This window comes from Neolamprologus multifasciatus, chromosome 12 (genome assembly GCF_963576455.1).
Source record: "Neolamprologus multifasciatus chromosome 12, fNeoMul1.2, whole genome shotgun sequence".
Taxonomy (NCBI): domain Eukaryota; kingdom Metazoa; phylum Chordata; class Actinopteri; order Cichliformes; family Cichlidae; genus Neolamprologus; species Neolamprologus multifasciatus.
The window spans coordinates 10,350,447-10,366,739 of NC_140450.1; the positions used below are offsets into that span (position 1 = coordinate 10,350,447).

A 16,293-nucleotide genomic window follows, 5' to 3' on the forward strand; every position below is an offset into this window, starting at 1 on the left:
TCAATATTTTAACACACTATGAGTCGGTTTTCTCTGTTCTGTCATGGGGACAAAAGAATCGGGGTTTAATACTTCCAAATAGAGCACATTTCATTTATAATGTTGTAAATCCAAGTCCATTATGTATTCATGATTTGAATCCTGGGTTGTTTGAAATCTCAGAAATGCACCCTAGACAAAGTGAATCTGTGAACTAAGGTGTAGGTGTGTTAGATCATGTTGTGGTGATCCTCGAGTTGGGGGATTTGTGTTCATACTGGAGTGCAAAATTAAAACCAATGGAAGATGGACAAGAAAAGTTCAAAGCCATCAGGTCCTCAGTTTAGAAAAAAGATAAAAGAAGAGGAGGAGAAACGAGCAAAAGATACAGGTAAGCAGATGTGTGATTGGATAATGGCAGGTCATCCTGAAACAATCAGAATCAGAATACTTTATTAATCACTAAGGAAATTATGTGGATTACAGCTGCTCCAAGAAGAAATGGTAAAAATAGCAACAGTAACAGACTAAACTCCAAACAATACATTATGTTACAGATTTTAATATTAATTAGTCACTGTTAGGGATGGGTACCGGTTCTGACATAAACGGTAGTAATCAGACCGAAAAGCAGCGCGCATTTCGGTGCTTTATTTCGGTGCTTTTTTTTCCTGAGCTGTGATACACTTTCTTCTTCCTTACATTTCTATTGGCGGTTGGCAAACAACTGAAAGGTGCATTACCGCCACCAACTGGTATGGAATGATACACTTTAGATTCTAGCCAATCATTTTACGTTTCAAGGATAGTAGGCGGGTCCAGGTACGTACGTTCTTTTAGAGCAGAGCTACAGATTAAAAATGCCCAAGGCAAAGCGGTCAAAAGTCTGGCTGTACTTCACAGCAAAAGATGCAAACTCAGCAGCTGCAACAAGTGCTTTAAGCTGATACTGTCAAAGGAGGTCACACTTTAAATCCGATGAACCTAGCCCTGCCAGTGTAGCAGAAATGATGATGGCAGCAGCAGCCGTTCTTCTCTGCGTGAGTAACTTAATGTTGTTCGTGTGTAATTTACATTGAGTAAGCTAACCGCGTTATTAAATTAATGCATGTAACGTGAACTAGCAAACACCATCATAGCTACATGCGGCTGTCTTCTTGTTTGATGGCAGATACTCCCTTCACCCTGGCCAAAAAGGCTAAAATGACCGAAGAAAAAGTGGAAAACAGCTAAACATGAGAGGTTTTTGGACAAAGTTTGTGTTTTTTCCATTGTTTAAGCACTGCTTCCAGCCCAGAGTGATACCATATATGCCCTATACCTGCAGAAAAGACTAACATTGTTATCTTTTTACAAAAAAAACAGCTGAACATGAGAGGTTTTTGGACCAATTTTGTGTTTTCCATTCTTTAAGCACCGGTTTGGGCACCGGTTTGGGCACCGTTTAAGCACCGGCACCGTTTCAAAAGTACCGGTTTGGCACCGGTATCGGATAAAACCTAAACGATACCCATCCCTAGTCACTGTCAATTGTTGATTTGTCCTGTTCTCAATGTATGACGAATTATGATGGCTGTTTGCATACTCTCTTTCTCTTCGTGTGTGTGTGTGTGTGTGTGTATATATACACACACACAACAGTTTTATGTTAATGTACAATCCTTAATATGTTTTGTGTGTGTGTGTGTGTGTGGGGGGGGGGGGGGGGGGGCGCCAGAGGGAGTGTTCGCCCAGGGCGCCAAACAGGCTAGGACCGCCACTGCAAATATAACACAAGTACAGATTGCTTACATAAGAGCACAGAAGGACACAGAAGCTTTGTTTCATTTCTGTTTTCGTAACTTGTAAAATATGACACATCAGCACAGCAGAGGGACAAGAAGAAGAATTTGGAACAAAAGCTGCAAGATACAGTCAAAGGTGGAAGTGTGAACGTGGGCATTTTTAAAAAGGATGAGATGAAAGTAAACAAACGTTTGAAAATGTAAGCACAACAGACTAAATTGAGTCAGTTTGAGTGTTTACTGCACAGTATTGCACAGAGTGTTGTGTTACCAAAGATTCAGCAAGACAATTTTCTATCAAATGGAAATAGTCCATTGCAGTTGCTGTTGGCACAGTTTGGGTTTTTTCTACGAAGTTGTAACAAAGGTAAAACCAGAAGCTCTAGCAGTCAGGCTGACAGCATTAATTTAACCGTAACTTAGAAAAGCGTGACAGAGATAATTGTATTTCAGCAGCTCGTGAAACACACGAGACTCGCTTGACCAGTTTGTCCCTTTTTAGAGATCACATGGAATTATACAATGTTTCAGTGTGTGTGTGTGTGGGTGTGTGCATGTCCAAGCAAACATACACTACAGTGATCAGACTGCTCTCATCTCAGGAGAAAGTATAAATAAACAATGAGTGCACCGTGTCCAAATGCTCAGCATGGCCTTTAGGGGCGAGATGAAAGAAAGTGCATCTCTGCTTCTCCTTTGGGTGCCTGATGATCCGTCTCTACTCCTTCCTCTGCGTCTGTGTTTCCCACTCTGACTCTCCCTCTTGAGCGCCACAGCAAAATGGCAGGGAAGGCATGCTTGAAAGCCTTTCTAAAGTTGTTGCCCGTGAAAGCATACACAAACAGGTTTACAGAGGAGTTGGAGTAAGACATGCAGTGACCCCAAATCTTCAGCTGTGAATGCAAAATTAAGGCGCACTCGATTTTCAAGTTTTTCAATTCAAATCACAACACCAGTCAGCTCAAGGTGCTTGATATTGTAAAGAGCCTACAATAATGTTGGACTATTGGAAGGAAAAACTCCTTCTTAACAGGAAGAAACCTGTGGCAGATGAAAATAATTTAACGTAGTCGCTGTTTTTAAAGCGACAGCATCAGTTTCTGTCATCACAGTACTTTTGTTCACTGTCACACCTTTAAGAGCTACACTAAGACTGTATACTCACCTAATGACACCCTGAAAATGACACTCCCTAGCACTCCCCACCCCTGGCATTTGATAGACATAGATCCTGAGGGGGAAAAAAGTAAATTCTGGGTGTATTTGACTTTGTTCTGAGGTTCTAGCGAGGAACCAAGGGTTAGCTGCACCAGCGATGACGCCTGTTAGGGGTTTTGCAAACTTCCCTACATCTGGATCTTCTTGTCATTTCTCGCTAGATAGTTTCACAACAACAAACTTCAATGGGATAACCAAACATCTGAGTAATAGTTTTGTAGTTGTAGTTTTCCCAAAACCTTGACAACAATAAAAAAAAATTGCGGTCTTCCTGTTAAAAGGGAGCTCTTCCTCCCCATCACCCTGCTTGACAGCTGGTTGTTTGGGTTTTCTTTTTAATACTGTAGGATATTGATTTTGCTGGTGTTACATATAAAACAAAAATGAAACGATGACCATCTAATCAGTAATAAAAGAGATCATCTTATATAGGATGTAACTCTGGAGGCCAAAAGCTTGCAGGAGGATGCAAATCTGGATCGGCCCCCAACAGACGAGGAATAGAGACACCATCACCACCACCATACGAGAGACTCGCGCCCGTACTGCTACTGCACGATTTAACTGGAATAAAGGAGGCATTGCCAGGTCTTTGTAATTAAAAGGAATATTTGAAATTCTCTGTGGATTTAATATGTGAAAAATAAACAATTTCCTACTTGGTAGCCACTGCCAATGGGATTCATGCTGGGCTGGCCCATCCGCTTGAGCATGATGGCATAACACGCAGTGATGGTAAGCAGGGGTAAGAGGTAGACAGCTAGAAAGCTGTAGATGGTGAAAGCTCTCTGGAGGTGGGCAGAGGGAAAAACATCACTGCAGTATGTCTGAGGACCGAACCAGCAGTATCCCACCTCGAGCGACAGGGATGGACAGAATCAAGGAGCCTGGAGGACAGGGGACATGGCATGTAGTTTCCCTTCTTATACTGTGGCAAATAAAAAATAACAAGAAGCACTCAGAGAAGTGCAAACCTTCGCTAAGGCAGCTCACTCTTTGGACAGGATTTACCTTTGAGGGAACAGTACTGCATTTTCTGTATATTAATTTTGTTGTATTTGTTCTTTTAAATGTACTTTAAGATGTTTGTAATCCAAGTAAAACCATATAAGTGTAGCAGATGTTTGTTTTGATTACACAAATCTTATATAGGAGAAGATAATGGATAATAGGTAATCTCTTTCCCGTAGTATATTTTCATTCTTTTCTATCCTATAAGATGTTTTGGGTCCTAAATTATAAAACTTTTTGAGACTTTTGGCAAATAAATTAATCAGCCAACCTTGATGACCTTGGTGGATGTAAGCCAAATCATAATGGACTGTTAACATGACCCCACTCTACACTGCTACAAAGTTTTATCAGAATTAATTAAAAACTTTTTGAGGATGGTGTTTATAGACAGAAACACAAGCACACATGCATCAGTGGATAATAGATCAATTATTGGATGATTAATTGTCCATTCAATTCATGGATTAAATAACTAGAGTCCTATTTGTGATGTGGGTGCACGTGTGCATGGTATGTTTGTATGATACCTATTCAGATAGACAGGGAAATGGCCTGAGCCCTCAGAGGCGTCCGATGTCTCAGAGATTGCAGAGGATACAAAGTCATATAGCAGCAGTCGACACTCATTGCTGACAGAGTGATACATGGCGCCTGTGCAGTCACCTGAAAACCAGGAACACAAGGTATGTTTGTTACTATCACTGTGCAACAAAACATTTTTAAACCTGTGGTGTCTGGTGTATTTTATTGTGTTATATCTTGTAGAAAGTGAAAACACGAGAAATATATGCAATTATATAATGTGTTGGGAATTTTGAGTATTTGCGTTCATAATATCGAGGAGCTTATCTGGGCACTAAATAGACCTTTGCTCAATGTTACAGTCTTCTTTTCAGATGAAGGTAAATTTGGCATTTTATTTGGAAATCAAGGTCCTAGAGTCTGGAGGAAGAGTAGAGAGGCCCAGAAACCAAGGTGTTCAGCATGCTATGTCGTCTTCTGATGTTGGAGCTGGTCTCAGCCAGGAGAACATTTCATTCTTTGATCTGCTAACAAGCATTATGGAGATCCAGTTTTCCTTTTCGAGCAGCACCTGCCAACAGTACTAAACATCTAATAACATAACATGCTGACCATGTTATTACTGCTTGATTTGATAGATAACTGGCCTGACCTGGCCTAACTGGCCTCACAGGATCTATGGGGTATTGTCAGGAAGAACGTGAAAAATATACACCCCAAAAAAGGAGCTGAATGCTGCCATCAAAGCAACACAGGCTTAAAAAAAACACCTCAGCAGTGCCACAAGCTGATTGAGCCGTGCTATGCTGCACAAATGGGGGTTATATGGTAGGATGTTTCTTAACAAGTGGTTCAAGTGGTATAAGCTTATTTACAGCTATGATTTACTTATGTAGTTTAATCAGATGCCTCATGTGTAATCATCTGATGTGTCTTAGAAAGTTGGGGATGTCTACAGATAGTAATGCCATTGCCAAAGAGACTGGATGGCTACGCTACATAACTGATAGTTATGGGTTTTTCATTCAGTGGTGATTCTGGGCATTTTTCAAAGACAGAAGGAAGTTGAACTAACAAGCATGAAGCTGTGCTCCTCATCAGCTTGTGTAAGTAAAGAACTTTTAAACTTGAAAAATCTGTCAAGGAAGACTTATCTTTCACAGAAATTTCAACTGCATGAGCAACAAAAAGGACATAAACCAGGAATTTTTAATGTAACTTTGACAGCCTTATTTATTATTTTTATTAATTTGATGTTAACCTGGATGTTATGGCAGTGCTTTTTTATTAGCAATATTTTAATTTTAGCCAATTATTAAACTGTGTCGGATTATAATATTATTTTATGCCATGTTAGACCCCTAATTAAAGATTGTGAATTATTATGTAGTTTTAGTTTGCATTATGCTCCTAAATTAGAAGAAGGTGATAACTATTACATTTGGTAAACTGATTTGCATTACATTAGACTGCTGATTTATTGTGAATGAATGATATTGTTTTATGATGCATTATACTGCTGAGTTATAAGAAATACTGTTTGCAGAAAGTCATCGCCTTATTTGTCTGGTTAGAGGAGAACAGAGCATACTGCCCCATCTCATCAGGAGCAGATAAACAGGGAGCCAAGGTCGTAGCTTAGGCGCTGTGTGTGAGAAAGAATGTGAATGTTTAGGCTTTTATGATTAGGTGGGGGCCACTAGAGGCTATAAGAGTTTGATCAAGGCTCCACCATTTTGAGATCTGATGCTGTCTGCTGTATGGTGTCCATCTCCCACGCGTGTGTTCATTAAATCATCGTTTGACTTGACCCGGCCGGACCAGTGTGGTTATTTTTGGTTTTCCTCTTGTATCCATCCCCAATATTTGAATCCGTAACAACTGCTATTGTGTACCAGCTATCAAAGTGCAAAAAATTATATATTTTTATTGCATAAGTGTAAATTTAAAAAAGTATTATTTTTTTTCAGTATTTTTCTTTCTCTTTTTTTTGCATTATTTGGGAAGCTGCACATTAGTTATCTGATGTACTTTGTATAATGAGCTAATGTCTCACTGGACTTTTCAATTATATTATTATTGCAGAACACTTACATGGTGTTTGAATTAACATCTGTTGAAGTCATTAACATAGTTAATGTTGAACAGTTAATGGTGACTGATATTCTGTTTCAATTCTGTTGCCACTCTCATTTTTCCAGCCTGTCATAGTTTCTGTGTAGTGTATCTCACTTGTTGAAGAAGTCTTTTAAATGTCTTAGCATTTATGTTTATTTGTTGTTAATGGCTTTTCATGGTAAATATTTAAATTAAAGGAATCAAAGGGACAGAACAGCAGATTTACTGTGGTTTTTTTTTATTCAATCATATGTTAAACAAATTTTTGTTTTATTTACATTTGAAAAAATAAAACATTTCATGGAACAGTTAAAACAAGCAAACATATGAGAGCTTCTTTCTAAAAACTGCAGTGTTTCAGAGATATTTACCTATAAAAAAATTGGAAACAATCTTCATCTTCTGGTGTTTGGTGATAACATGGATCACTAAAGAGTTCCCAACTAGACCGACCAGCATGATGAAGCCAAAGAAAGTGGGGACCAGCCAGGCATTAACCAGCACCGGTGGCCCTTGGCCTGTCAGAGTTGCAGACTTGTTGCATACAGACACACACTCTGGACCGTGATCAGAGTCTGATTCCACCATCATCTTCACGCATCAAAGCCAATGATATTTCTGCAATAAATATAGAACATATCAGTGTATAATTCTCAATATAAAAGCAGAGTGCAAGAAACGCAAAAGAACAAAGACAACAGAGATTTTAAATCAAATAAACAAGACGTGAATGAAAACTATCAGCTTCAATTTAGGTGGTTTAACAAAAGTATTAGATGACATGTTTTGACATTTGAGATACTTTTATACATTTGTATTCATTTTTAGAAAACTGAAAATAATTGGACAGGACTGTATGGCATCAAGTAAAGATAAACTAATATATAAGCAAATTTAGTGATTTTTTTTTTTTTAACAATAAGCTTCTCTTACCTGTGATGTGCTTATTTGCTTCGGCAGTGCTCCTCTCTTTGCGTTCTAAACCAAGGTGCAGCACTGTTGTCGATAGATTCTCTGCAGGTCTGACATGAAAAGACCGTTATACACCACTAGACTTTGGTGGGTGGGCATATAGGAAATGATGGGTGATTTGTTTTGCTTTGCGTCATTTATGTGTGTGTGTGTGTGTGTGTGTGTGTGTGTGCGAGTGTGTGTAAGAGTGAGAGAGACTCAATATCATTACCTGTAATTAACCAGGACTGGGTGACCTTGTAAAAGCTAAAATTGTTTATATTTCTTCATCAGGTTAATGTTAATAAGCTGTTGCCTCTGTGCCAAGTGAAAAGAGTCACTATGCTCAAAATTTGTCTGTCTTATGAGCAAGTCTGTTGAGTCCAGATAAGTGGAAGAGAATGGATCTATCATTATCAAACTTTCTGAAAGTCTTTCAAAAAATTTCGATATTGCCACACATTTTCAGTCAAGCTGATAAATCTGACCATTTTCAGTTTTCTTTTTATTACTAATGTTTTCAAACCGCTAAACACTGACCTATGAATCATTCAAATATATAAAAAAGGGATGGAAAAAGTAATTTGCTTCTACATACAATAGATAAGTACAATTTTAAATTGTATCTTTAGGTTCTTTGTTATTAGCAGCCTACTGTAAATTACATAACTTGTTTCCAATTCATTAGTTAAATCTGCAAAAACATAAACGATAATACAGATTGATCGTCAATGTAATATTACTTATTCACCAAAAAGTTGATTCCTGAAGAACTATTAGCTAAAAATATGGCATATCTTGGTGTGGTGTGTACTGTGCTTAAAAATAACGGACAAACGGAGGACAAAAAGAAGCAGGGCTAAAAAAAACAAAAAAACCCAGAAACATCCTCAGGTGACAGGTGACTATTAAGAAGCCACTCTTGAGGAAGGGAAACAGGGAGAAAATGCTGAGGTACGCCACTTTACACAAGATCTGCACAGCTTGATCTCTCGCCACCTCCAGTACAATTAACCGTTATTGGAGCTCTCATTAGAACCTTTGAAGCCTTGGCTGAAAAGTAACAAGTAAACCTTGCCAGTTTCACAATGTCATACACAGAAAAAGATGCATTTGAGTATATAATCAAAGTCTGTTTTTGTTGTTTGACATATTAACCTGGCCACTAAACACTTTAAAATTATTTTTGCTTGAAACAATAAGAAACATGTTTGTGCTGAGATGTCTTTATAAATCTGCATATTTTATTTTTATTTTTTGGGTGAAAAAAATATCTAACTTTATTCCCTGCATATCTAATAATGATTTTATTGGATATTTCATATTATTAGGACTATGCTTTTCAAGTCTCAGAATGCTTTATGGAACATGGTACCATTCTGACATGTAATTATGCATTTCTTGCCTCAATGACCACTCTGCCACTGAGTGTTAGCGCTAGTTTCATTTGCAGTTTATTTCTTCTGTCAGTCTTGAACTTTCCTAAGCATTAAAGAAGAACATTCTGACTGGTGGTGTGAAGTTTTGCAAGCTGTCTGAGATTTCCTCAGGGCTCCAGATTTCTTTGAGGCACCCAAAAACAGCTTCCTCTGGAGGTCCAGTAAGTCCTTGAAGAACCATTTGTTGGTTGTCCCTGAACCAGGATGAAGCAACAGTCAGTGAAGGATCTATCGCTGATCTAGTAATTATATGTATCAAAATATTTACAATTTTTATTAAAAAAATTTACAATTTTTTGATAAGTCTGGAGTTCCATCATGTGAATCATCTCCCATTCTTCATCTCACTGGGAATTTACAAACATTTTAACATCTCACGTTTATTATTATTTATTATGATTTTCAAAAAATATTTGCTCATGAAAAATCCATGAGAAATTAGTTTTCAGATCTTAGATATTCTTTTGTCAGTTTCAATAAAGTATGCATCTTTGCCTAGGTTTGTGGCTAACCAAATGTATGTCAGCGTATGGAAAGTTATAAAAACTGCTCTCCTGCAGTTTTTCATTAAAAAATTGACTTCTCAAAATCTAGATGTCCACCCAACTAATACTGATATAAAACCCACTTAACTAAGCTGTAACTGCATAATAGCCATGGCTACTATTCAACCTTAGAGCAGTTAAGAGCAGTGAACTTGTTCAGCCTAGTTCACCCTAACCCTAACCTACATGTGACAGTTGCAGCTACAACTGTTTACTGACCAGTTTGGGGAAACTGTTTAGGCAGCAGACACTGTGGTTCACGTTGCTCCCGTTTCCTCCAAGCATGCACTCCTAGGATGTACGGATATATCTCTTGCTTTTCAAGCTGTTCTCTGATAAGAATGACTGAGTCAGAGGCAGGGATCTCTGATTTTTCCACCAGGTGTGCAAAGAGGACTGGATCTGGGAATGATAACATGGGTTGCTTTTGTCCCGCCTGAGAAGCAGGGATGCAGGAAAGAACGAGTACCGGAGCACTGAAGCTTTCTCTCAGATGATCTTGCCTCTTATACTGACACGTGGACAGCTGACAGAGTTTTTTAGGGAGGACAGCTCTAGATCTGAAGTTCCCATGGTTGTAAGACGTTCCTGGCTCAGTGATGGAGAGACTGATGTTAGCATGAATGCTCTCATTGGGTGATGTTTTCCTCTCAGCTAAACCCTTTAATAACTCTGAAATCTAAGACACACAAAAGGCACTGGTACATGATGGGTTTCACAAAAAATGCACAAGGCGATCAAATATTTCAGCCATCATTCATGACCCATAGCTAGAGCCTATCCCAGCTACTGTTCCAATTCATTTGTGATGTAGAACTTTACTGGGAGCTGTTCTTGAGTCTTTCTGACAAAGACCTGTTAGCAGTCGTTTCCTGAGTTTCGGAAATGTTTTGAGTGTTCACGTTATTTTAAGTAACACTTAAGACTAGGACCATTTAGATTTGGCAATGGTTAATGAAAAATCATAGACTGATGCTGGTGTTTGGGAAACACCTCAGAGAAATCAGGGGAAACTAGAACTAGATTTAAAAAAAAAAAAAAAAAAAAAAAAAAAAAAACGCTTTCTACACATACTCTGATTTTTAATACCTTGAGCTCATAAGACTCTCTGCTGCCATCCTTGTTTTGACTGTCCATGACTGTAGAACACCTACAATATAAGCAAATCGCCAACAATAAAGTGAACTGAAATTGCATCATTTCACTGTTAAAGCTCTAAAATAGAGTTGAATCTTTCACAATGACAGTACCTCCCTCTCTGTCTCCAGCCTGGTTGCAAAATGTAGGCAAAAAAAGGCCAAAGCCAGGTGGGCAGCAGGCTCAAATAACTGGACTCTGTGGCATAACAGTGAGACAGAATCACATCTCCATGACAACTGTGATGATTCTGACAGTAACAGGTGCAAACAGAACATGAAGCACAGGCTGCGGTGTGATCTATTTATTCTTTCATATATACACTGACATATTGCACAGGTTACAAATCTTAAGAGCATCTATAGAAACAACATCCTGGCTTTCATCAAGCAAAAAGAAAAAACAGAGACCTCATGTTTCACTTGAGGGATGCATATTTTGTGCGTTGGTTTCTTTTGTGCGTATGTTGTTGTTGTTCAAGGGATTTACAATCTTAGTTATTTACACACAGAGATAAATATATACTTTTCAAAAAGCTTTTACAAACTGATAAAACAGTTTCAAGACACTCAAGCTCTTCCACTTCTGCATACTACTGGTACATGACCCTGGATAATAGCACACCTTAAAGGCGTGTTTGTCAAACAGCTGATTGTTGGCTTTCTGCAATTTTTGGAGGACGGATTCAAATGTTGAAACATCATGCTTCATCCTTTTGTTTAACAGTGTAAATCCCATCCGATCTCAACTTTAGTGAACATGTTCTCAGGACATGTATCATTTTCTCCTCACACAAGCCATGGCAGGACCTGACTGAATTTATGAAAACAGTGTGAATAACATAGCTTTAACCTAAAAAGTCATTTCTTTTGAGATCATAAGAGATTTGTTTTAAGATGCAGAGCCGAGTATAAACAGTAGTCTACATCAGAGGTATCTGAACCTAAAAATCGTTTTTGTCAAGATGGTTCTGACTACATCAATTGCATTAAAATCTTCTAAGCATCAATATGCATACATGGATTTCATGACTACATATGCACGAGTGGTTTGCAGGAGAGCAGTGGTAGTAACATCTCAAAGATTCCCTTACATCAAACTTCCTTGTCAGTCTTTATCAGTGAGACAGGGTCTGGAGCAGGGAAGGGAGACTGAGGCTTCATAGTGCTCATATGTTGAAGCTTTCTCCACAACCACATGTGCCCTTGATGTTAGGGTTGTTGAAGACAAATTCATTAGACAGCTTTGACTCCACAAAGTCCATCTCAGTTCCCAGAAGGGTCAGCTGGGCCTTCTTTGCTATAAACACTCTTACACCTGAAAAAAGGTCAGAACAATGTCATCACTACTGTCAGGTTTCAGCCTTATGGTCAGCCGCTATCTAAGAAGTTTAGGGTTGGATTGTTTACAGGCAGTGAAACACAAATACTACAATCTGTGATAATGTTACAGAAATGGTCTTCTGAAAATGCTCAACTTAACCTAATGTAGATTTCCCTGCATCTCAAGAAGGAAAGCTGTGGAGTTGATGTTAGCCACATTAACCCAGGTTAATGTGGCTAAAAGAAAAAATAAATCCTTTGTAAATGACTGAGTTGCTGCCATGCACCACAGTCTGTGTGATGATTATTCACAACAAATTTGGATTGGCTTGAAACAGAAGTTGTACGTGGTGAAATTGGAGTGTGCACAGTACAAGTAGTCAAAATGGGACTTTCATTGAGAGACTTACAAACAGAAACCATGCTGAAAGCAGTCGAGAGGGGTCAAAGAAGATAAATGGGAGCTCAATGTGAGATCATCTAAATTTAAAGTTGTTTTTTTTTTTATCTTATTTTTAATCCTGGAACATTTTAAAAATTGCACTTGCTGAACCTGGAAACGCATAAAAACCTTAAACTTTTTCAATCAATTACAGTACCCAAGAACCTAGTGTGGCAAACACAATCTTACAACAAAGTCCTTTCTCAGCTTGGATTCATTATAAAACAACGCTTACCATCCTGTACTACTTCCTCATCAGACTTTTCTTTCTCCTTGGTGTAGTCCAGTGTGTAAGTCAGGCCATTACACCCACGTGTTCTCACGCCAACCTTCAAACCAATCTGATGGAGAACCAAATATATGTTAACATAGACTTTTTTTCTCCTGTTTTTTTGTAATATATGCACTAAAGGAAGAATGAATGATACAAGAAAAAAATACATCTTCATAGTTTTATTTTTAAACATTATTATACTTCTCAGTAAAATGTTGCAGTTTAATTAGTAAAGCATCTTGACACTACTCATATCTCAAAATGCTTTTTTTGTTCCTGTGAATTTAATGGCAGCAATGATACTTTCTACAGAGGCAAAGCTCGCTCTGAATGCTTCAATGTCCCTGTTTTAATTAAATAACTGACATTTTGAGCTGTAATTTGAAAACCAATTTGCTGACATTAGTAGTCTACTCCCCACAGATATTCCTTATAACATTTTTAAATTTAATTTTAAGTCAAATGATTCATAAAAAAAAGAAAGAAACTTTAGCAAATGAAAAATTAAGGTGAACATGTTGTTTTTTAATCCATACAGACAAAGCTCATTTAAGGATGGGGGTGTATCTATACTGATATGGATTGTGTGCGGTGTTAGGAAGAAAAGAATTTCACACAACATGATGGATATGAAAATTATCAACCTACAGAAGACTGAATTCAAAGACACCCTGAATATCAAAGTGTAAAAATTATACGGCAGGGTAGCCCATTTGGCTGAAATTTCAGTGCAGCAACTCAAAATGCTGCTCAGTAGTTTGTATTGCCCCAGCAAGCTTGTATGCATGCTTGACAACGTCGCGCCAGGCTCCCGGGGATCTTATCCCAGATCTGGACAGGGCATCACTGAGCTCCTGGACAGTGTAGGATGGATGTGCCTCCCCAGACAATAACTAACTGACTGCCAAACCAGACATGCTAAAAAAGCAGCATAATGCTCTCCATGGTTTCCTCAAACCCTTTTACATCAGTACATATGTTAAATGAACATTGTTGCTCCTCTAGTCCACCTGTTGTTAATTTCATTAACACCAAAGCAGCTGAAACTGATTAACAACCCTGTCTGCTACCCAACTGACCAGATCAATATGACAGAATTTTATTTGATTTGGTGCTATACTAAAGGAACACTTTTAATCAATGTATAAAGAAGCTTTGTCTTCTTGATTGGATGAGGTTTTATTGGCCATATTCATTACTTACATATTCTGGTCTGTCCTGCAACAACAATCTGATCTTGCTCACTGCTGCTGGAGTCTAAAAGGAGACAATAGACGGTTAAAACGTTACTGGCATCAGCTACAATTTACACTGCATTCAGATGGAAACAATTTGGCAAAGGATTGTTTCTAAAAACAACACAGAAAAAGAATATTGTCTGTTTAGCTGCTGTTGAAATAAAATCCACTCTCCCCCCCCCACAAAAGGACCAACAGCACTGTCTTGAAATAACCAGAACTTCTGCAACCTCAGCTGTAGCAGTAGTTGCTGAAAGTATCAATGCCAGTGTGTGAGTTCTAATGTAGAGGCATTTGGGAGACAAAATACCAATTTCTGTATGCCATTAAATTGTGATCATCTGCATGTGTTGCTGTGTCACAACCCAGAGTTCTTTTAAAATACAAAGTTATGTACTTATAGGTCCTTGTAGAGTGTATTTATTACCACGCCAGCACAAGGTTAAAAATAACTCATCGTACCATAGTAATGTATACAGTAAATACGCTGTATTATGTTTTGTGGGTAACGGCAGTCCCCTTATGTAAGGCACCATTTGCAATTGCATCACTGAAGGATGTCCCACTATTTTAAGTACACTTCAGTACACTAATGTTATCAGCAGAAACCGCCATGCAAGTACATTATCTTGCAACAGCACTGTTACTAGAGCTCATCAGCTGAAACACCAATAGCTGAGCATATTCATCCCAAGCATGAAAACAAGTAATGACTCTGGCCTGTACTGAGAGCTTACTACACGCCAAGTGCACTCTCAGAATTTTATTTACATTAACATTAAATATCACACTACATACTTTAAATTTGTCATACATTTATGTACAATTACCTAGTCTGGGAACCCATCCTCCGCTTTGGGGGGGATTTTGGTTACAGTATATAATGCAAGCAAAAACCAGAACATGAGCCACCATAATATAGCTATAAAATTGCAATTATTTTGAAAACTACTTCAAAATAATAATTTTACAAGTAATATACAATTAGTTAACTACATAAAGTTTATTGGCCAAAAACAGTGAAACCAGACTCAACCCATCTATTTTCTGAGCATGTAGAGTTTACACAGCAAACGAACCAGTGTTACCACTAGGCTTATGGGAAATGTGTCCAGTGTTCTTTAGGACTGATACGGGATATGATTCGGGTGGTTTTTATTTACTGTCGATGCTGCCAACTCTTTGCGAGCCTCAATAATCAAACCTGAGGCTGCAATCAAACCTGTTACAACTTTTACTCCATAATCCACAACATATTAAGGTCAGACACTTTTTTCTAAATCCCAGAAGAAGCTTAACGTTATACCGTATGACTTGGTGACTCTGCTTGATATTACGAACGTCCAGTTTGCTGTCAAGGTACAGAAACTTCAGTAGCACACTAACAAAAGGCGTCTTGACTAGCCACTTATCAGCGTTAGCATCTAGCTGAGCCTAAAGTCGTGCTTGCAGAACCGCCACAGTGTTTACTCTAAATATTGTGAATGCCAATGCAACATGAAAAAATGCACCGTTACAATAACGGTTAAGAAAAGTTGAAATTAAGTTGATCTGCGTGTAACAGATGATTAGCTAGCTTAGCCAACTTACACAACTAACATCATACCGGACGCAGCCGTTAACCCCAGCCTTATTCGAGCACTAACTACTCACCGCACATAAAGTGCTTCACATGCATGTATGACCAAAAAATTATCAACATACCAGTGTCAACGCCGCTTTTGTGGCCAGTATCTTTCTTTTGCTGACCGCTCGAACGGTCGCTCGCACCACGGAGGCAGACATGTTGCTCGCGACTGTTGAAATCACAACATAGGATTGCGCAAGCGTATAAAAACTTAGCAAACGCCCCCAAAGAAATATCCGTCCATCTGATTGGCTACTATTGCGACGGACAGTTGTGGCTGCAAATAGGCTTAGGGGTTAAAATGACGGGATGTCACTGTTATGTAACCTTCTATTACAGACACGAGCCTTGTGTAAAATCCATAGGTACTACGTACTTCTGCGGCGGTGCTCATGCGTGGACAATTTTCACCTTATTTACACCCATTGTTATTAAATAGTTATTTATACCGTCAAACAGCTTGGTTTTCCAGGCTTTCTAGATTTTCTAGAACTTAAGTTGTGGGTGGTGGGGGGTCTAATCAGCCTTTATAAGAAAAATACATCTTCTCTTTACTATGCTATATTTTTTGTTGCCACCAGCTGTTCGTATAAGTTTCCACTGACATATTACTGACAGTGCAACGAGTTTTCATTTGCTACAGCAATGTACGACACAAAAAGGGAAAACAGTGAAATTATTTT

General features: G+C 38.4%; 2 protein-coding genes across 2 annotated transcripts; both read right to left on the reverse strand.

Moving 5' to 3' along the window:
- Window positions 1-1,732: 1,732 nt before the first annotated feature.
- On the reverse strand, window positions 1,733-10,932 carry kiss1rb (KISS1 receptor b). Its single transcript, XM_085180456.1, is given in 10 exon segments — window positions 1,733-2,656; window positions 3,378-3,545; window positions 3,641-3,842; window positions 3,844-3,868; window positions 4,523-4,729; window positions 5,089-5,100; window positions 7,007-9,219; window positions 9,790-10,249; window positions 10,660-10,720; window positions 10,821-10,932. Coding segments are annotated over 7 exon segments (1,071 nt in total). The 5' UTR covers window positions 7,227-9,219; window positions 9,790-10,249; window positions 10,660-10,720; window positions 10,821-10,932; the 3' UTR covers window positions 1,733-2,419.
- Window positions 10,933-10,996: 64 nt separating this feature from the next.
- On the reverse strand, window positions 10,997-15,816 carry isca1 (iron-sulfur cluster assembly 1). The gene is made up of 4 exons (XM_085180454.1): window positions 15,688-15,816; window positions 13,949-14,002; window positions 12,707-12,812; window positions 10,997-12,024 (listed from the first exon to the last, which is right to left on the reverse strand). Exons 1-4 carry the CDS (start codon window positions 15,766-15,768, stop codon window positions 11,876-11,878), a joined length of 390 nt encoding a protein of 129 aa, XP_085036580.1. The 5' UTR covers window positions 15,769-15,816; the 3' UTR covers window positions 10,997-11,875.
- Window positions 15,817-16,293: the final 477 nt, after the last annotated feature.